This window comes from Musca autumnalis, unplaced genomic scaffold, assembly GCF_047663935.1.
Source record: "Musca autumnalis isolate F117 unplaced genomic scaffold, ASM4766393v1 scaffold_1, whole genome shotgun sequence".
Lineage (NCBI taxonomy): Eukaryota > Metazoa > Arthropoda > Insecta > Diptera > Muscidae > Musca > Musca autumnalis.
In genome coordinates, this window is record NW_027411644.1 from 276,514,092 (window position 1) to 276,537,514 (window position 23,423).

A 23,423-nucleotide genomic window follows, 5' to 3' on the forward strand; every position below is an offset into this window, starting at 1 on the left:
TTATAAAAATGGGGGTATATTTGTTATATCCTCAACCCCTATGCCCATAAGAAACGACAAAAATGAACCTAATCGAAATAATGGTATGTTTGGACGAAATTTGTTTCAGACATTTTGGAGTCGATTTAGCCATGTGCGCCCTTCTGTCTGGTTGGAGCACACGATAACTTTCGAACGGATCAACCGATTCGATTCACAATTTGGCCCTCGTAATATTTTGTCAAATCTTAGATCAAGTTCGCAGATATCGGTCCACTCCTTCGGGTACTGCCCACGCAAAAATTTAAATATTTTAAAAAATGTGCAGTTTAAGACCTGTTCTCGACTCGTTTTGACTTTTTTGCAACAGGTTGTTTTCGGGGCCACTATTACGGTGTTACAAGTTTTTTCGGTGCAAGTCCATGCTTCATGAGAAACTGCATATCGTAATATTTGTGCGAATCTTAGATAAAGTTCGAAGATGTTGCTTATCGGTTCACAACATACCTACCCCAGAAAAGTTAAAAAAATCGCTATTTCTTGAACGGAGCAACAGATTGGTCCAAAATGGATTTAGTAATATTTTTCCCAAACTTTATTTAAGCTCGAAGATGGGCCATATCGGGTCTTGACTAGGTAACACGAAAATACAACTATTAATGATGGAGGTAACTGGAAATTACTAAACCGTTATATGGGGGCTACACCAAAATCTGACCTATGTCCACAATTTTTGGTGGGGGAGTTCCTGTACATCCAAATGCCAAGTTACAGCCAATTCGGACTAAAAATGAAGACAAACTCTTCAAAACACCTGAAATCGGGTGGTACCGCTATATGCGGGCTATAGGAAAAAAGGGACCCATATTAGTTTTGGTTTCATATTCATGTATTGTCATCCCAATCTGAAAAGCGAAATTTGCACAAGTTAATTGGTCAACTGCAACTGTGTTAAAAATGAGTTACTAGATTTGAACTAAACAGACACCAAAGCAAGTTAAATAAAACACTGTAAAAAAATTTAAATTATTTTAAGATTTTATCTAATCCTCATCAAAATATGTTACAGGAAAATTAGGTTGAAATAATTCATATAGCTAATGTGTACAATTTGTCACGCTCAGAATTGTGTCTTTTTGAAATAATGTTTTATAACCCCATATACCATGCCTGTCTGGCTAACTGGTTAATACGATAACTACAAAAATTAGATCAAGTTCCTTCGGGCAACTTCCCCACAAAAGTTCAAAAACTGTTTATTAAGTGCAGTTTAAGTTAAGTTCGACAATACCCAGCAAAATAAATTGGAAGTAGTGCAATGTGGACTAATTCTTTCACGGCATGTTTTGATGCAATTCGAACGGAGTCGTGAAAAAGGCACTCCATTCCTCACATTTTAACCGCATTTGGATGCAATCCAAAGAATCACATCCACTTGTCACATTTTAACAACATCCGGATGCAGTTCAACGGAGTCGTGAAAAAGGCAATCCAATTGTTCACAATTTAACAGCATCCGGATGCAGTTAAACGGAGTCGTGAAAAAGGCACTCCAATTCCTCACAATGTAACAGCATCCTGATGCAGTCCAAACGGAGTCGTGAAAAAGGCACTCCGTTCGCTACATTTTATTAGCAGTTGTTAGAGATTTCTACAAGTACATAAATCAGTTTGTACATCTCTACAGGCAGCGGCATACATTTTCCAAAACGAGATAAGCGTGTTATCATTTCCAAAAATTGTTTAATATAAAATAAAAAATATTTAATTTGTGAACATTTTTCCGGTAACTCACGAGAAGAAAATTTCCCAATGGAGTGCTGTTGGAGTACACGTCGAAATCTTAACGGGTGATGGGAAGGCCATATCAAACCCATTTAGCAGACGAAGCAAAAACAGTTCAGCTTAAATTAAATGGAGAGTGGAGGAAACACGCATGGTTGCGATTGAATTCAATGGAGAATTTTCATAATTTGTGTTAATGTAATAAAGTTCTTAATATTATTGTTTTACACAATTAATAAATGCATTTTATTTGTTCTGGGAATGCAGAATGCCTGTATCAAAGCACGTGCTTTGGACTGCATCCTAGTCTACCCCAAAGGTTAAAAGCAATGCCAAAGGGTCAGTTAAAATGCAGTGCCAGAGGGTCAGTTAAAATGCAGTGCAATGGAGTGCCTCTTTCAGTAGTCACGCTCTTGTAAAAATCATGAGTGAAAATGGATAATTTGATGCACTTCCAGATCACTTGTACATATGATTTAACTGCCTCTTTAGAGGCAAACTTTTTGCTGGGTAGTTTTGGAATTTTTTACAGAAGGTAGTTCTTGTGGTCCTGATTACAATGACTTTGTCAGGGTTTAAAAAAAGCCAGCATCTAAAACCATTAGCATTAGCTGTACACTTCAATAAATATGCAACCAAACGCATATTTATTTTTGTAGAAGTTTGCTTATTTCGTTTTGTACGCCTAAGCTTTTTTTCGTTAGGCATAATCGACAATCACGATACATATTTAGCACTCGGTTGACCAATCGTCGAAGCAAACCGACAATCGAGGGGTGTTTTTGTGAGTAGTGTTGCCAACGCAGTAACAAATAAGGTGTCATTTAATGTTAAATGCCTCCATTAACAATTAATAATTATAATTGTTTAAAAATAACAAAAACAAATATTAAACGGCTTCACCAAAAAATCACATGTCCTTTGAACAAAAAAGTGGTATTAATTATATCGTGATTTTTAATGCTGGTAACCCTGATCTCAAAAACAATTTTTTGCTACGTTGCGTTGAAACTTTGTTGCTTATTCTCTTTTCTGATATGTGTTGATCATGTGTGCTGCTAAATATGAGTATGCGTGTCCGATGCTGTTTTATTATAGCAACAATATCAAATAGCATCAGCATCGCTAGCAATATTTTTGTGAAAATTTTTGCTACATGTTGCTGTTGTTCATTCTTGCTAAACATATTTCGGAGAAATTTCAGCAGGCAAAGCTGCACATTTTCGGTGCTTTTGCTAATATGGCGTTAACATTTTAAACCCAGCTTTTTTGCCTCAAAAACCTGTCATTGGCCCCATCGTGCATTGTACACTTAAATAGGTAGTTAAATAAGTAGTCACGCCTTTTAGTAAGTACTTATTTAACTACTCATTTAAGAGATCAAAAACTAACTACATATTTTGCGCGACTCACAGTGTTGCCGATTCCATACAAAAGTGGACAAAAATAGAAGGAGTTGACCTAGGTTGATGAATTCTTGCACAAGTACTTATTAAGGGCATAGTAATGAAAATGTTCATGGTCCATATCGGTTCAGATTTGGATATAGCCCCCATATATATCTTTCCCCGATTTTGCTATAACCCGGTCAATTTTTATCAAATAGCCTTCAAATATAATATGAAATATTGTCTTAAGCCCCTGAGTAGCTCTACCGATTTTCACAAAAATATTTTTCACCGATTTTGATATAAATCGGTAAATTTTAATCGAATAGCCTTCAAATTTTATATGTGATATTTTCTTAGGCCCCTGAGTAGTTTCACCGATTTTCATAAAAATCGGTACAGTTTTGGATATAACTCCCATATATATCTTTCCCCGATTTTGCTATAAATCGCTCAATTTTTGATGAATAGACGTCAAATTTAACATGGGATGTTTCCTCAGGCCAATGTTCACTTTTACCGATTTTGATTTGATTTCTCAAAAATCGGTTCAGATTTCGATATAGCCCCCATATATATCTTTCCCCGATTTTGCTATAAATCGGTAAATTTTTGGAAAACAGCCTACAAATTTAACATGAGATGTTTTCATAAGCCCTTTTTAAGTTTCACCGATTTTGACAAAAATCGGGATAGATTTGGATGTAGCTATTATATATATGTTCGCCCGATTTTATGTATTCGATGCACTTAACACGCAATGTGTGTTAACCGAACGATATGGATCAAAGTTGATATTTTTCATTCCTGTGCCCTCATAAGTACTTGTGCAGACATTCATCAGCCTAGGTCAACGGTAAAACTGAACAGGGGCCTGAGGAACCTCCCATGTTAAATTTGAAGGATATTCATCAAAAATTGAGCGAATTATAGCAAAATCGGGGAAAGATATATATGGGGGCTATATCGAAATCTGAACCGATTTTTGAGAAATCAAATCAAAATCGGTAAAAGTTAACATTGACCTGAGGAAACATCCCATGTTAAATTTGAAGTCTATTCATCAAAAATTGAGCGATTTATAGCAAAATCGGGGAAAGATATATATGGGGGCTATATCCAAATCTGAACCGATATTTGTGAAAATCGGTGTAGCTATTCAGGAAAATAACACATATTAAATTTCAAGGCTATTCGATCAAAATTTAACAAGTTGTAGCAAAATCGGGAAAAGATATATATGAGGGCTATAAAAAATCTGAACCGATATATCTCAGAAGGTTGCAGGGATGGGCAGAATGTTTTTACACATTTTGCTTCGGAAGAGATGCCCAATTAACGGAAATTAAGAGCCAAGGTGGCAATCAAAAGATATACTCTACGAAATATTAAGAATTTATACTTTTTTTATCAAATTTAAATGTTTAGTTCTTGATAACGGTACTTTGCCCATGTGCAGTTGATGTCAACTTTTTGTACTAATTTTTTTATTTGTAGCCCACCCATCAAATCCCCACCCAAAACTTTTAATACTATCAACAAACTTTTCATAAAATGTTATTTTAAATGTCGTCTAATTTTCATATGATTATCGCTTTAGATTATCTGGGAAATATTTTTCATATTTAAAGAGCTTTAACTTCATTATGGATGCACATATCGACAAAATTCTTTCAGATTCGTTGTATCGGAGTGTTTACTGTAAGAAAAAACATAAACATATCGTCGGTGTCATGCTTAAGTGTTCCATACGCCATTTTTGACTTTTTGAGATACAGGTGGTTTCTAGGGTTTGCTCTTTCTGAATTTCTAGTCGGCTTTCTCCTATCTGCTCTAGTTTCCGAGATATCCACGCCTCGACGGGAAAGCATAAACTTTTTTCAGTTATGAAATTATTATTTTAAAAACTTACAAGTTTAAAAACACATTTCAAAAATCAGAATTTTAATTTTCGATTTAGAAGTATTTAATTTATTGAGGGAGGCAAAGATGGAAAATTTTTTGTCACTTTGTTCCATGTGATTTACAATATTTCACATTTGTGTCATAAGTGCGGATATGGAACAAATCGACAAAAATTCTTTTTTTTAAAAAAAAATCTCTATAACTTTTATATTTCAATACATATTCCTCTAAATTTTTGCAAATATGTTCTATATACTATTATAAATATTTCATGTCAAAAATGTAAATATTTTCTTTAGCCAGCTCAACACAGTTGTGACGAAAAACATTAAAATGCGATTATCTCAAAACAGGCAAATGGCATATGGAACACTTAAGCATGACACCGACGATATGTAAAAGTTAACATCACATTTTTTGATTTTTGTCCACGCGGTAACACTGTGCGACGAGCTCTTGTTAAAGTAATGGGTTAGTAGGGGATTTTGTAATGAGTTGTTTTACTGAGACAGTTATCGTGTGCACCAGCCAGCTAGACAGACGAACGAACAATGCTAGTTCGACTCCAAATTGTCTGAAACGCATTTCGTCCAAACATACTTGGGGTTTAAAACCATTATTTCGATGAGGCACATTTTTGGCAGAGTCAAAGTGTACATACATATACTATATCCTCGTTAGCCTGAAGGTATAAAAACGATGCTGACTGAGAATGGAGTGTCCCAAACGGTAGTTAGAATTATTATGTAGTGAAAAAAAAACTATCATATTACGGTAATTTTCTTTTTTGAAAAAGTAGCGATTTCTTAGTCAATCTCCGAACTTTACATGATTTACCATTGAAAATCATTATTCGCTTTGCGTCGTTTTACTTTGAGTCGCGTTTTTTGAACGTGTTAACGAAACAAAGCGAGTTCTTGGTGTATACGCAGAATTATAGACTTTATACGAATACGTGTAGAATGTTTATTTAACCCACACCTCAATCGCCTGAAAATGTACACCGTAAACGTTCAACACTTCTTTAATGATCCACGAAAATGTCATATCTTTTTGAAATTCGGTATCTCTTCTTGAAGATGTGAACCTACTGTTATTGTTTTTGTACATACATTCACAGCCTGACGGATTTAAACTGCTGACAAAGCCAAAAGATCTCATTTTAATTGTTCAAATGGATATATACATAAATACATTAAAGTTGGTTTAATAAAATATTAAAAAGACCATAACACTGGGATTAAGCGTGGCTATTTTGAATAACCACAACAAATATTTATTCTCAAGCAACTCCTTAGGCCTATACATATTTCTCTCATTATATTAATCTTGTTTTTTTATGACCAAGTACTTACAATTCAGTTTATGATAACTTCACTGAAGATAATATTTCATAGCTTACCTTGCGGCCACTGTTTCTACTTAGAAAACAGCCAGTGGATGTGCTGTCGCACATTAACTTTGTGTGTGAGGAGAAAATTTTGGTAGTTTTTTTGGGGTTCGCCTCCAAACGAAATAAAACGAAATTCACGTCACAATTTTTCCCAGAGGGTGAGGGAGAGAGAGAGTTGAAATTTATGACTCCCACCAGCCAGAAAATGAACACCCGCACCACAAGGGGAGCTCACTTAGAAGAAATTGTCAATGGATTTGAAGAAATTTTCCATAACGCGTGCGCACTTTAATTTTTGCCATAGTTCTGCTTTGTTCACTGTTTGTTTTATCCTTGGAGCAATGGTTGGTCGTTTGACGCTCATTGCTTTCTCATCCTTAAGAGTTGTTCTTTGGCAGTGGTTGTTGTTGTTGGTTGTGTTTATTTAACAACAAAGCTATGAATCTTTTTCTATGTTTGTTCGTTTCTTGTTTGCGTTAAAGTGAGGTCCTAACATTTCGTTATATTTTGGGGCTATAATTAAATGGTTAACATTTTGCTGCGTTTTGTTTTCACTGGGTTTTTGGTATTTCGTTGTGTCTCCTAGGGGCCAAGTGTTAACTGTATAGTTTTGCCTTTTTTGGGTTGGTTTTGTTGTATTCTGTTCTGTTCTGTTTTTCTCTTTTGACTTTTTTGTTATATTTAGTGTGGACGGATATTGTGTTTAAGATGATGATTAGTTTTTGTTATTTTTGTTTTTTTTAGTTAGATATCCCTGAGTATAATTTTGTAATTTCGTTTATATGTTTGTAGGTTTAAGTTATTGTTGCTGTGATTTTTGTTTCTTTCGTTTATTCGTTTATTTTTAAAGCGTTGTCCTGGCGTTGCTGTTTATTGCGTTGTTTTTTAGTGTTCGTTTGTGTATCGTTTTAATGATAATTTCTTAATATATTGATTAAATATTCATTCGGTGGTTGAGTAGTAATCATTCATAGGTTTTATCTGTTGTCCTAGACCTATAATTTTCCGCACACATATACACTTATATTTATACATGTGTACATTCTACATATGTATTTTAATTCGAAAAAAGGACATTTGATTGCACTACAATTCCATACAAATGACACTAATGAACTTTTGATGTCCAATTTTGATACAGACACGTGTGTGTGTGTGTGTGTATTGTATGTCAATATTACACTAGTTTACATGACTTTTTCGCTGTTGGGTTGCGGTAGCACTTATTGTTTCACATCGTGAATATATAAAAAGAATTTAAACATGACATTTCAATAACAATTGAAATGGCTAATCAGATTTGTTATCTTGAACATGGCTTTTTGAAATATATTATTTAACGACCAGAAAAGCTATTATCGTAAATTTTTACAACACTTTTTTAGGAATTTGGAAACTGTAATGAATGGACGAATTTTTAAAGCTTAAAGGGCGATCAGATATAAAACAGTCGTTATTGAGGATTATTTGCGAGCAACGCTCTAGAGAGGGTATATGATGGCAAATCTGAGATATTATCATATGACTAAATGAAGCATATGACCCCAGATGGAAAAATAAGTTAACATGCACTGTGTTAACTTATTTTTCCATAAACAGATAAAAAGAGAAAAGTGTAGAAAAATGTACTGAAGTCACAAAAGTCCACAAACGCTGCCTAAGAGAAAAATATGAAGCAAATCTGGTAGCTACGAAATAATAGGGCTTTATGGACCAATTCCGAAGGATTTTTAATTGAAATACCCCATAAAATAACATACATACCTATGTGCCTTATAATTAGACATCGGAATTTTATGCAACCTCTATTTGTGGTCCGATTCATGTCAAACTTTGGGGCTGGGCATATTTTTTAGGCTTCTGATTAAGTTGCAATCGAAACCTACGACATATGCAAAATTATGCAAAATGCATAAAAATTTGCATATGCAAAATTTTGCATTTTACATATTTTTTATGCAACAAATATTTTAATTATAGGCACAAACATGTTTGTGTGTACAATTTTTCTGTTTAAAATTCTCTTCAGACAAGTTAATAAAATAAACAAATGTATATCCACAGGCATGACCTTCAAAATATCGGAAGTTGGGAGGTATTGTTCTATGAGGGCTATATGAAGGATTGGACCAATACCGACAAGTTTCAGATGGAAAGTTTTATACCCCCAAGGAGGACTTAATACCAAATGTCAGCCATTTCGGAGGGATTTTGAAAGTTATGGCCCTCTATGGGGGCTATGTGAAGACGTGCACCTATACCGACAAATTTCAAGTGCAAAGTTTTATACCCCCAACGAAGACTAAATACCAAATTTCAGTCATTTCGGTGGGATATTGAGGCCACAACCATCAAAATATCGAAAATCTGGATGTACCGTTCTACGGGGGCTGTATGAAGACGTGGATATATGCGGACAAATTTCAGTTGTAAAGTTTTTACCGCCAACGAAGACTAAATACTACATTTCAGTCACTTCGGTGAGATATTGAGGCCATAACCTTAAAAATACCACAAATCCGTAGGTACCGTTCTATGGGGGCTATATAAAGACGTGGACCTATACCGACGAAATTCAGGTCCAACGAAGACTAAATACCAAATTTCAGTCATTTCGGTGGGATATTGAGGTCACAACCTTCAAAATACCGAAAATCTAGGGTACCTTTCTATGGGGGCTATATGAAGACGTGGACCTATGCCGACAAATTTCATGTTGAAAGTTTTATAGCCCCATCGAAGGCTTAATACTAAATTTCAGTCATTTCGGTGGGATATTTAGACCACAAATCCTTGTATATACTTTTGCATATGGTTTTGCATATACTAATTCTATGCAAATATGTAAGAATACGTCAAAATATGCACGATATGCAAAATTTTCTGGGCCTTCTTCGTTTTATTTTGTGATAAAACGAGTTTCTGTCTTATCAGATTTTCTCTACGACCATCCTAACCATATATGCATTTGCATAGGATTCCGCTGTCTACTTATAACAAATTCAGCCCTAAGAACTATAAAAACATGTGCAAAAGTATTGGGTTAGTGGCACAACCTTGATTCGTTGGACAAACTAACGACTTTAATACGTCGTAACCCCCATCATGTTGTTATGGCTACAATCTGTGAGCAATGCCAGTAGGTACGATATGGGCATCCGTATAAAACATCATCAAAATATCAGTAATTGATGCTGAAGACACTGGTTAATCTTAACCATGTTACAGGGTGATTCATTCATTAGTCAAGGCATAAACCTTCATACGTTAATTTTTTCACTTTAGTCAAGACATAAAACGTCGATTAGTTATTTGAAGATAGTTTGCCTATTTACCGCTAGATGACGTTAAAGTTGCCAGATCTATATCCTACTACATATTTATAACAAAATATTCTACGAGGTAACTATATGTACATATTTTAGCCTAGACTACCTAAGAGTTGCCTAGCGCCATTAGACATTTCCATTGGAGCGTTTGACATTTTTAGCATAAACATACTTAGTACGGTTTGACCTTACCATATATTGTAGTATTTACAGTGACTTGAAACATTAATTTTCGACGTAGATTATTACAAGAGTGCATACATTAACTTAATCTTTGTATGGCGATGAAGCATTTTAGTACTGTGAAAAAACTGGTTTAATGAATTCATTCGTGATCGACCATCGTCCAAGGACAAATGTCGGGAAGGTCGTCCAAATACAGTCGTTTTCCAAGAGAATATTGATGCCGTGCGTGAACTGATAATGCAAGATCAAGTCAAGTGACATACCGTGAGATAGAGGCATCCTTGAGCATTTCATTCAATAGCATACATTCGATATTGCATGAACATCTGGCGGTAAAAAAAAGACTTCTCCTCTTTGGATCCCACATACTTTGATAATCACTCAAAAAAGGTTCGTGTCGATTGTTGCAAATTGATTTTGGAAAAAGAAGTGATCAATGAATTTTGCCGCCGGAAGATGCTGATGTTTTAGAGATGTCTCCATCGGAGTGATAAAAGTTTTGAGACAATTGGTTTGAGCGCAAGCTGAAGTGTATAAATCACGTTGGAGAATATTTTGATGAACAATAAAGCCATTTTTAACGATAAATATTCGATTGTTCATTATTAGGCCAGAAATATAATTATGATAATGTCCAAGTCAATTTAAGCTGCAGACCTGACTGATATTTGAATTGTTCTGAGCAAACGTCATGTTCCGCAAATCTTTCCCAGAAAAAAAACTAAATATTTTGTTATTTTAGTCTTTCGAGACGAGCTGCATTCTAAAAATAAACATATTAACAGTTATATGTAGAGGCATATTCAGATTGCTGCACAAAATACACCTGATGAGTACTCTCACCAAGTGCGAAACATGTAGCGTAGTGGTTTGTGATGACAATTTCTCTGACATTCATTTTCATTTACAAAAACCTTCTGTAGTGGGATTCTCTAACGCATTTTTTGGTTACAGACAAAAATCGGTAAATTTATAACGCAAAATTACGAATGAAAAGTACCAATAAAAGTTGACAACACGGTTGCTATCGGTAGTACCTAGCGACAACTTTATGTTGGTCGCTAACTTACCAACAAAATTCATTAATTACGAAATTTTAAGCAACTTAATTTTACCGATTTTTGTCGGTAACCAAAAAATGCGTTAGAGAATCCCACTACTGATGAATTAGCTCGTCTCGAAAGAGAAAAATAACAAAATTAAAGCATATGATCATCATCGCCTTAACAGGTAAACGTAAACCAAATTTTGGTGTTTGCATTCGTCGAAATTCGACGACACATACAAGTGGAAGAGGTTTGAATTGTTTTCGCAGACACTTTCGAAAAAGTTTCTTGTTGAAGAAGTTATTGAAAAATAACTTCGGTGGAGAATATCCACAAACAAGAAACAAGGGAACTGATGAGATCCAGTGGCGTGGATCGAAACTATAGTATTCCCTGCCTTACCCCTTGGCGAACAATGCCAAATCTTTTCCACTAATAAAATAGTTGTTTTAAAATATTAAAACAACAACAATGAGATTAACCCAGACTATTTTGAAAAAACAAAATTTGCAAACGCTATCCCAATAAAAAAACGCCACAATTCTTCAAATTGAAGACACTGGCACGACGTGTGTTGTTTTTGCTGTAAAGCAGACCAACCAAATTTTGGTGTGTGCATTCGTCGAAATTCGACGACACATACAAGTGGAAGAGGTTTGAATTGTTTTCGCAGACACTTTCGTCGGAGTTGTATGAGGTTGCCAAGGAAAAACTTCTCATTGAACTTTTTTCTTTGCTTACCTTTATACTTCGAGCTGACGATTGGTATAAAAAGTTTCTTGTTGAAGAAGTTATTGAAAAATAACAAACAAGAAACAAGGGAACTGATGAGATCCAGTGGCGTGGATCGAAACTATAGTATTCCCTGCCTTACCCCTTGGCGAACAATGCCAAATCTTTTCCACTAATAAAATAGTTGTTTTAAAATATTAAAACAACAACAATGGGACTAAGCTAGACTATTTTGAAAAAACAAAATTGTAAACGTAAAATAACTAAATAATTGGTTCATAAAGAATTAGAATTAACCCATTAATGCATAGCGTCCATTTTTATTTCTTACGCCAATTCTTTATTTAGGTCGATGTCTTGTATAAAATTGTTTGGGATGATTGACAACACATCACAATTTATAATTACACTGTGCAAAATTTTCAAGGTAATTGTGTGCAAACAACTTCTACTGCGGATTTTATGAAAGTCCTGACCCAATAGACATATGGTTTTATTTGGGTTTTGTGTTGCTAGATCGGGTTTAGATTGTATGGCCTCGTCTAAACATGGGTAAATATTGAGCAGAAATTAGTATTTTAGAGTTTCAGAATGTTCTGAAGAAATGATGTACACATTATTTTTAATTTTTTTGCGACAGGTTACTTGGTTCAACTCCCAATAGTTTAGCTGCTACTGGCAATTATGAAATTATGTAAACATTTCATATATGGTCTATACCAGTACTGCTAGAATCTACTAATTTTTACTATTTTTTCCGATAACATAAAGGAAAAAATGTTATCGTAGTAAAAAGTAGTAGCTTCTTGCAGGTTCTGGAACAGAGCAATTATTTTTCGATTTTGACGCGGTAGATGCACTTTTTCCTAGTTTGTCTGTTCGACACTTAAGTTTTACTACTGTAGGGCTATAATATTGCTGAAGACCACAAAGCAAAATTATTAAAAAAATTCAAAATACTATAATATGCAAACCCGATCGAACAACACGAAACTCAACTAGGGTTTTTGTAGCCTTAATTGTACTTTTAGCAAATGTCCATTAGAAGTTGTTTGCATTTTCAGTGTTGCACAGTGTGATTCCTTCAAATTTCAAGTTTATTTGCAAAAAATGAGAAAAATATTAAAAAATCGAACCAAATAGTCGGCAGGTTAGTAAAAGTGTATTAAATTCTAAACGTTTTGCACACGTTATTATTTTGTATCCTCTCCAAGTTAAAGATTTCTTCCTTTTGTTTCATATTTAATTTGTATTAATAGAGAGGAAATAAATATTTTTTAAAGCGGCCGATAAAACGGACGCTATGCAGCTAGGTTACTCAATCTATGCTGTAACTTTTACATTGACTGCATTAACAATATTAGACGATCTTGCATAGAATGGTGATATAAACGCGACCAATATTTTTGTGGTTCCTCGAAATTGAGGGGAATGAAAATGACGCAGATTCGGATGCCAGTGAATATGAACATGGACCGACCTATCTGCTGTAGAAGTAGAATATAAAGATAGAAGTAGAATATAAATATGATAAGTCCTATATATATGAGAGTAAACTGTCTTCAAAACTTTTTCGGATTAATAAAGCGGATACTCAAAGTCGAAGAGAAAACAGTTGGCTTATAGTAGATCCATGTTACCGAATTGAAAGAGGGTGTAAATCAGCCCACCCAGTAAGCGCAGTCCACAAAGAACCCAACAAAATTCTTTGAACAATTTTTACGGACGACATTCTCGGGCATATCTAAAGTATATGCTCCTCAGGAATATGGTGAGTTAAAAGTGACTATGGACAAAATTAATGTTTTTATTGGTGTCAGGATATTCTACACGCAGAAAAATATATGTTAGAAATAGATTTGGATCCAAACAAATATTTGTCTGGGGCTGATTGCAAACAAATATATGTTTGGATCCAAACATAATTTGTTTGTGTCCTGTGTTCTGTTTGCAACATTTTGTAACATATCTCAATTTAAATGTTTGGGTACCAACATATTTTTTATGTTAGAACATATTTTCCCTACATTTTCATCGATCTCATCGTGTCACCATCACATTGACAATGTATCAACAAACCATAACCCCCACCATCGTCTCACAAAGTTCGTATAGTCAAATACTTCGCAACAACAAATTTGTAATTTCTTTAATATAAAGGCAACATCTAATATCTCAACATAGCGCTGATTGACTCAACATGTATGTACATATGATTCATATTGTTCTGCCATGCTTACAATTCGATAACAACTACAGTGAAAATCTTTAGAAGAAACGGCAAGTTACAATATTACAAATTAAAAAATTAATAAATAAAAAGCAGCAAAATTTGTCTCTGCTTTGTTTGGTGGTGTGTGATGGTTGTTAGTCAATAAAAACAAAAACTCGCCAAAATTGTTTTTTAATCTCTCAGAAAGCCAGTATTTTTTTCTACTTGCTAACAAATATATGTTTGCTGCAAAATATGTTTGGGACATATGTTAGAGAGGACATGTTTTCTGTGTGTACATATACCCACAGACGTAGGTTTATATGATGGACCTGTTAGTGACTGCTTACAGGACACGAATGCGACATCGCAAATGGTGGTGCAATTTCGTCAAATTTCTGGCCATTTCTGTGGTATCCAAATTTTACTAACTTACTAACTTTCCGCCGGTATATGCCACATAATGTTTGGACATGTATTGTCTTCCTCCAGAAGTTCATTGCTTCCAATACATGTTAACATGATAATACTCATTAAGACGTGAAATATCACATGTTTGACTTCAATCCAACCCTAAAATGATGTGCTTATTGTAGTCAAAAGTGTAAAGTCATTTTTCACAAATGATAAAAGTTGTTGAAATTATTTATTTCTCTTATTCTCATTCTAAAACAGGGAACTTCATGCATTAATGGGTTAAGAATAGACGTCACTACCTTACAAATCAGTCGACTAGCCCCTGAAGAGTAATGGGGCAATGTCGAGCTAAAAATTAAGTTATATGTGTCGTCATTACTATATGTGTCATATTTAGTGCTTTTATTTCTGTCCGCTGCTGGGATTGAACCTGCGAGCTTCTAATTTGTAGCTAAACACACTTCGCACTGTGCCACACTTACGAACCATAAGGATTATTTAAACGCTTACATGTACATCAACAACAATTCGTATTCGTATTTTTATAACAAAAACGTTGTTCGCCGACGTTGAGCGTCGAACTCACATCTCCAGGTTTTGTAGTCGGACACACACACTCTATGCCACTGATACTCATCACATAGCGATAAGTGGTTTTGCCATCTAATCAACTACATTACTCAATGTAGTTCGTTAATTAAGTAAAGCTCAAAAAAGACTGATGCTGCAAGAATAGCTGTAGGGCCGCCTGCTGATATTGCAGATAACATAACTTTGACAAGATTACGGTCTGAATATGTAGAATAAAATAAGGCGGTTAAAGAAAATAAGTATAATATTTAGAGAATTTTGAATGTAAGTTAAGAATGTTACTTTCAGCAAATTCAAAAATTATTTATTGGCTTACGTAATAGTAATCTAAAAAAATTAAGAAAAATTGACTCGAAATAAACATTGTGTTTTGTATGTAACATAGAAATGTTAACAATTTTTTTGGGATTGCATTTTTGAAGTCGGTGTCCACTATAACTCGAAAACTACTGTACCGTACATCAAAATCTTGTCCTTTAAGAGACTATTTTTGTTTGACCATTTTATGGTAAAAAAAACCGGCCAATCTTATTAAAAATTGTAATTTTGACTTTGACAGTCCACCATTTCTTTTAAAAATAAATATTTTTAAAATCCCTTATCTAAAGACCTAGCTAAATTTCTAGATAAAGAAAGAAATAATTCGGGAAATTTTTGGGGATAAAAATATTAGATTTTGGGGCCACATCAGATTTCTAGCACAACCGGTGATTATAATTTATGACAACACGTAGTACTTACGAGAGGTGTAAAAAGAAACGTAAGAGAAAATTGAACAAAGCAATGTATCCAATTGGAACTATGTAAGAATCGAAATAAAATTAGTAAATAAAAATCAATGCCAGATGACGATATAAGTTATATGGCAATGATGAAATACTTAATTTAAACTTTTGGCAAATGCCATTTTAATTTTGGGATCTATTTTACATATTAACTGAAATATTGACTTATGTTTATTAAGACCTTGTTGTTATTATTTTCGCTTTGATGTGTATAAAACAGCCCGGTATACAAATATTGACTGTCTGTGATAATGATATTATAATCAATTTATTGATTATAAATTTTATATATTTAGTATTTTATTTTGTTCACAAACAGCTATTAACGAAAAGAAAAATTATAATTCAAGTTTAAATACCCCAAAAAGTGCAAATTATGAATGAGCGAATTAAAAAAGTGTTTGTCAGAAGTGGGATTTGAACCCACGCCTACAGAGTAGACTGCGACCTGAACGCAGCGCCTTAGACCACTCGGCCATCCTGACACATAGTAGCACTTAACAAATAACAAAATTTACAATGACAATGTCATGTTGTAAAAAATGTAAAAATATTAAATTTTTGAAATTTATCAGCTGAATACTTCAAAACAACAACAACAAAATTTATATTTGTTGCAAACATTTGGGTTGAGCATTGTTTGGCTGCAGGCTTTTTAAATCAAAGTAATCTGATGTTCTGATTTTAATGCCTTTATTTTACAAAATTCAATTGAAATCTCCAATCATCTACAGGAAATTAAAAAAGAGTTGTGGTAGGTTTGCTGCCAAGTACTTTCTTCAACTATTTGTTGTAAATTTTTATTTACAACTGATTAACTCTGATAAGCCAAAATCGGAAAAATTTGCACTAAATAGTACATTTAAATGTTGCTGAAAAGAGTTCGCTGAATAGTTATGAAAGAAGAAAATATGTTTATACCCTCAGCATTTATGCTAACGAGGGTATATACACTTTCATACGGGCAAAATGTGCCTCATCGAAATAATGGTTTTAGAGCCCAAGTATGTTTGGACGAAATGTGTTTCAGACAATTTGGAGTCGATTGAGCAATGTCCGTCCGTCTATCTGTCTGTCTGCCTGGCTGGCTGGCTGGCTGGAGCGCATGATAACTCTCGAACGGATCGATCGATTCGATCCAAAATTTGGTTTTCGTAATATTTTGTCCAAACTTAGTTTCAGTTCAAAAATGTTCGGAAAAATTGTTCGTACGGTAACTCTTGAAGGGAGTGGCCGAATTGGTCTACACTTTACACATCCTAATATGTCTACCAGATATAGATCAGGTTCCAATATGGACTATATTTGTGCACTCCATCCGGTACCACCCACACAAAATTTCGGATAAGTTCACTTTAAGACCGATATCAGGTCTTAAAGTGAACTTATCCGAAATCACTTGGATTTTTGTTGTTGCAAGTTGCATTCGCTGCCTCAATTACGATGGTAAAAGTTTTTTTAGGGGCAAGTCCATACTTCTTGAGCAAACAGCCCGAAGAGTGTAAAAACACCTATGACACCATATGTTGTGGCTGGAGAGCCACTTCCATAACGGTCAATGTCGATCCATTCCCTTTAGTATCTCCTCCTCAAAAATTTTGATCTTTAATCCTAATCAACATTTTTGTCGGTTCAAACGCCCTAAATACACACGTATTTTGGGTAAAAACTGTTTCAATATACACAGGCTGAGGGTATATGTATCTCTACTTTTTTTACTTGTTTTTTTGCATTCAATTACCACAGTAAATTAGGCTATTCAAAGCTGTAATTCTTAAAAATAGAAATGTTCTTTTTTAACCAATTTTAATTTACATCAGCTGCTAAAAACTGCTAATTAATTTTTAATGTGGTATATTATTTTGCCGATATATACAGATTTTCGTTGATGCAGAATGTTAGAGTATGGTATATGGTCACTTCCTGGCGTTTAGGTAAAATTTAGAGTTTTGATGTATTCTAGGACCTATAGTAATATTTTATGGCGAACAAATTTTAGTTTCTTGCCAAAATTGATACCGATATTTCCGATATTTGGTATGCAATACAAATAGAGATTTCATTTCTTTGGTGACTTATAGTGAAATTTAGTGGAGAAAATTTTTATCTTTGACGCCATTTTTCTAAAATGATGTTTTGTATGACAATTTTGCCAAAACTCACATGAAGTACGACTTTAACCCTAAAATGTGTTTTTAATTTTGCATATTTCTGGAGCTTAGGTAAGACATAGACTTTTGGTGTATTCAAGGACCTATAGTAAAAATTGATGGCGAACAAATTTGTAGAATATTTTGATCTGATACGATCACATTTTATAGGAGAAGGAACCAAAAAGACCCCTTCAGTGACTACCTGAGGGTTAAATAATATGAAAAAAGAAACCAGCGACCCGAAAAAGATAAGAACCCAAATGCATTCATTTTTTTGAATTTTGGCCAAGTTTTTCATAAAATTGGACACTGTGCATTGGGAAGTAATTCTTCAACTAATAAAATTTACCTGATATCGAAAAAATGTGACAAATTGGAGAGTTTGTCGCACGAAATAACTATTGAATTATGTTTTTGGTTGGTTAGCAATATGCATGCATATATTGCGCGCTGAAGGCGCGGGTACGATTTCCATGCTGGGCAATACCAAAACGAGGTCAATGCGAAAGTTATTTTTTGTAATTCTTCAAAGCCTACAACATATTTATTCCATGTTTCTTTAAACAAAAAACTATTTTGTAGATGAATGTCAAAATTTGCCAAAAATTGCGTTGTAATAATTAACTATAAGGCTCACACTTTTGAACCGATTTTCTTGAAAATATTAAAATAGCATTCTGAGTGATCCGAAAACATCTCCATCAATATTGATAATATTGCACTATGACCCATATCACGAAATTTGTTGCCAAAATTTTTTTTTTTTGAGTGTTAACTTTTTTATTTTATTGAGCAGAATAATAAAAAAATATTTCAAATCAACCGAAAATAATATGTTTATTTTTGCAGTGCTAAAGTTGGCACTTTTTTATAAAAATAGAACAGACTGTGTACTGTAAAATATATACATACTTTTCTTATAAATGAACAAATATAAAGACGAGAAGTCCAAAACCAACATTATTATTTTATCTATTTTGAGGTATTTATATATAACCGATTCGGTTATGGACCTATACATATAGTGTTTAAATCCGAATCGATTTCCACAATTTTTTGTAGGATTAGTTTTTTAGCCACATCAAACAACTGGTAATTTTTTATCGATTGGACAATAAATGTTGTCAGTAGAGCGATTTCGTACAAATTTGCTTTTGACCCCATACACAATACTATGGAAAACTTCGAGGTCCCAGTGACACGTGTAGACATATTTCGATTGTGCTCAAACTTTGGCAATCTTAAAATTTAACAAAACTTAACCACTTTAGGGGTGTGCCGCCTAAAAAATCAGACACATTTGAGAAATATTTTTAAATGGTGGTGTGAGGGGTGAAAGAAATATTACGATGCACAAAGGATGGACCAATGTCAATCACTCTTTCCGAAAGTTTTATACTTTCAATACAAATTGTCAAACATTGCTCGAACAGCCCTTAAAGTGCACTTTAAGCAAAATGATGAACTTTTGTGAGGGAGGTATCGCAGATGTTTTCAAATATAGATCCTCTTGGAATTTGCTGCCAAATCGGGTAATTACACTCTGAACCGAAATTTTGGGGTGGAAAATTCCTTTTGGGAGTGAAAGCCCTTTATGAGTATATACAGAACCCCAAAGGGCAGATCCGCCGTGAGTCGAACTTTTGAGTTATGGCGTGATGAATTTTTCCCTGGAGACCCCATAAGCAGGAATTTGAGTTGGTGTCGGCAGGGCTATTTAGGGACGTGTCTCTCCCCCAAAAACAAATAAATGTACCGTCGTAACTGCGGCCGCAAGCACAAACTGCTGCTATATATATCCTCATTAGCCTAAAGGCTGAGGGTATAATTATTAGGATAAAGGGCCAAGCAACAAATGTTGGACTAAAGCGATTCAACACATTCGGTACAAACGTACTTCGTGTCTAAGACTATTGTTACGATGATGCATATTTTTGAGGGTTCAAACAATACAAATACACATTTTCCTATGAAAGTATTCGAGTTCGAACGTTGCCGTGTAAATGTAAAAAATTGAAATGAAACGATATTTTGTAGCAAATAAGATGACGACATTGAAATGAATGTATTGGCCGTATCACAAAGATGAAAACATCACAAACAAATTAGCATAAGGTTAGGCCGCATTTTTAATATCGTCACATTGGTCTTATAATTGGCCTAATATATTTAGGATATAGCTCAGTTATCTGACTACATAATTGTCATCAATGTGAAAGCTTCTTCGCAGTAATGTAGGTTTTAAAGTAAAAATTTGGCATTTCCATTCATTCCTTCCATATGAAAGTTTTATCGCCGGAATGTGTCCTCAAGGAATAAAAATATATGCCTAAAGAAAAAATGTTTTACAATTTTCACTTATGTTTTAAGCTAACTTCTTTTGGAACTTAATGCAGATCGGACCAACATTATGATCTGAAGACGAAAATTAGGACAAATTTAATTTTTAGGCAATTTCAACCGCTAAATATTTTAAGATCTCTAAAAAACTATAACTGTCTAGTATGATAAGAGCCCTCCATTTCAAATTTGACGGAATGATGATTAGATCTTTTTTTTGGTATGAAATATCGAGGTAGATGCCCTGACACATTATGGTTATAGTGTAGATTATAATTACCAGCATATTCTCATCAAACGATTCCACTTCTTTTCAGTCTTTAGCCACATTTCCCAATCGTTTTATCCAACATAACTTATAACTTTAGCATTCTCTTCCTTTTTAGGTCTCTTAATGGAAAAAGTTCGTAAACTAGTGTAATATAATTGACATTTTAGCGTTCCGAAACTAATGACCAGCTCCGTCAGTTGTTAATGGAACTTACAGTTTAAAAATGTGTATGCTTGTATAAAAATAAAAGTTCACAGAAATATCGATAAGGATATTATAATGACAGTTAATATCCTTGCTATGGCGGCCATGGTAGGTTAAACTCCTGCCTGCTGCCAGTGGCCACATGAAATATCAAATAAACAAAATCTATTGGAATCAAAACGTTAAACTTTGGCGCCACATACGTTGGTGAACATGTGCGTTAATATTCACACACACACAGACATAGATTTTTTATTTTTGGAACAATGTGTGACGTGGTTTTTATTGGCTTGTTGTTCCTTTTTTGGGGGGTACAGACGATTTCGTTGTAATATTTGCCGTTCGGTTCTTGTTGTTTATTGAACCGAGCTGCCTTAACGTACATACGAGTATTTTTTGAGTAAGCAAGAAGATACATTTAGGCACTTTGATAATATCCTTTTTTTTCATTTGAGAAGAGTATACATTTAGGCGCCTTTTATGTGTTCACCATCCATCCATACAGAGAGAAGAAGAAGAAAACAATATAGATAAGCTGGGGAGCATAATCTTAAGATATCTTCTGCTGTCTGCTACCCCAATTTAAGAATGCCTCCTAATAAGATTAACATTGTTACCATACACAAACTTCCTCCAACCCCCCAATTTTGTTTTATTGTTTTCCTGCAGGGGGTGATGGGTAAATGAAGTTAAATGCCTAGCTAGGCTAGCATGTATACCAGAGAAAAAATTGAGCAGGACCTGCTCAATGGCATTGTGCGGGGGAGGTGATTGACTAACCAAAAAAAAGAAACAAGAAACGAAAAATGAAGAAGAAAAACACAAGATAAGGCAAAGTTTGTAGGTGTAGGGTTTTGTGTACACCCTGTTAACGTCGCGTTTTCCATGAAAAAATATTTGGAATGTGTATCAATATTATTTTTCCTTTTTTAGATTTTTTTAATATTTATTTTAGTTCACCTTAATTTATTTTATTTTTATATGTTTATTTAATAATTACACTTGTATGTTTATATATTTTATTTTTTTTTTTTCGTTTAATTGCACATTTAATTGACTTGTTTAATAAAGCGGGGGATTGATTTGCTTTTGTTTGCTACATTTCTATTTTTAAATAATTTCTTTTTCTTATTTTTTTATATTTTTTCGTTTTTGTTTTTCGTGGAATTTTAATTTTTATTTATTTTTTGTTTTATTAATTTTTTTCGGTGTTTTTTGTTCGATGCCCTTTCACTACAACCGAATTTCTTTCACAACTTTTACTATTATATACTACTATATGGACGTTTAGTCTATGTATCGGTATGTGTAAAAGGCCCATAAACTATACACACACAAACGTTTTTGCACATAAACGAATGGAATATACAACGTTTGTGTTTTTCTTGTTTTTTTTTTTTTTTTTTGGGAAAAAGCCGTTCGCCCGTTCCACTTCAATCCACACGACACGACGATGAATGCCGTTCAACACCAAAAACCGACCCGACGCACTCGGCAAAATCTTTTGTATTAAAAGCCCGCAACATCGTTGACAAAAAGTAGAGCAAGGCTTCCCATTAAAACAGGAGCAAAAGCTCCTCCTTCATTCGTACAAAATATATTAACAACAACATCATAACGATGATGATGATGTTGGTGGTAATGGTGGTGGTGGTGGCACGGCTCTCCTTGTTCTTATTCTCTACAACAAACACTGCCACCACCAAAATCATGACAGAATGTTGGCCAAAGCTTTATGACAAATTTAGAGTGCGTAGGCCTGCCTAACTAACAAAAACCGTTATTCAAATTTGTCAAAATTCTTAGTCCACACACACATACGCACATGCCCTAAGAGAGCAAAAAATTAAATGACAGGATTTTAAGAGAACTATATTGTGAAACTCTTTAAAGGAGCATTTGAATATTAATTTCCGTTAGTGTCACAGAATTTGTATACGAAAGATATGTGTGAAATACGCACAGTTTTATCATTGAGTTAGGTTAGGAAAAGACAAGTGAAAAGCGCATTACATGCGACTAGGACACAGGTTATTGCGGTTTAGGCAACATGGTATATCTACTATTGATCCTGTGAGAAAATGTGAAATGCAAATACTGGATCGTTGATTGGCACTATGTGGGAGTTTAGGACCAACGGTCCTTTTGGCTCCAAATACGTACCTCCCAAAATTTATGCTGAAACCGATATAACTATAAGTTTGGCTTATACATATAGCTTTTAAAAGAAAGGCGTGGGAAAGGTACTCCACCTCCTCCGAAATTCATAAAATATACATAACAAAGGGAAATATTGAATTGTTTGGACGAAATCCGTTTCAGACAATTTGAAGCCGATTTAGCAATGTCCGTCGGTCTGGCTGGCTGGAGCGCACGATAACTCTCGAATGGATCAACCGATTCGGTCCAAAATTTGGCTTTCGTAATATTTTGCCCAAACTAAATTTAAGTTCGAAAATGGGTTATATCGGTTCACTCCTTCCGGACCTCCCGAAATGGATCAACCGATTCGGTCCAAAATTTGGCTTTCGTAATATTTTGTCCAAACTAAGTTTAAGTTCGAAGATGGGTTATATCGGTTCACTCCTTGCGGACCAACCCCACAAAAGTTCGAAAATGTTCGGAAAATTTGTGCGCTCGATAACGCTTGAAGGGAGTAACCGATTTGGTACATACTTTGCACATCGTGAAATTTCCACTCGACTTA

At 34.3% G+C, this 23,423-nt stretch overlaps 1 protein-coding gene and 1 non-coding gene across 6 annotated transcripts in view; both read right to left on the reverse strand.

The window, feature by feature from the left end:
* The window catches only part of RhoGAP100F (Rho GTPase activating protein at 100F), a 137,802-nt gene that overhangs the window by 52,544 nt on the left and 61,835 nt on the right, over positions 1-23,423 (reverse strand). The window contains exons 1-2 of one of the 5 annotated variants that reach the window (XM_073961247.1): positions 21,677-22,227; positions 6,460-7,445 (exon numbers count right to left, since the gene is read on the reverse strand). The exons of 3 other annotated variants lie outside the window; for them this stretch is intronic. In XM_073961247.1, the coding sequence (XP_073817348.1) occupies positions 6,460-6,513 (54 nt within the window). In that variant the 5' untranslated portion in view covers positions 6,514-7,445; positions 21,677-22,227. Of the gene's footprint in view, positions 1-6,459; positions 7,495-21,676; positions 22,228-23,423 lie in introns of those variants that run through there. One more of the 5 variants, XM_073961246.1, reaches the window with a different exon arrangement.
* Positions 16,151-16,233, reverse strand: TRNAL-CAG (transfer RNA leucine (anticodon CAG)). Its single transcript has one exon. It is a non-coding gene; the product is annotated as a tRNA-Leu (tRNA).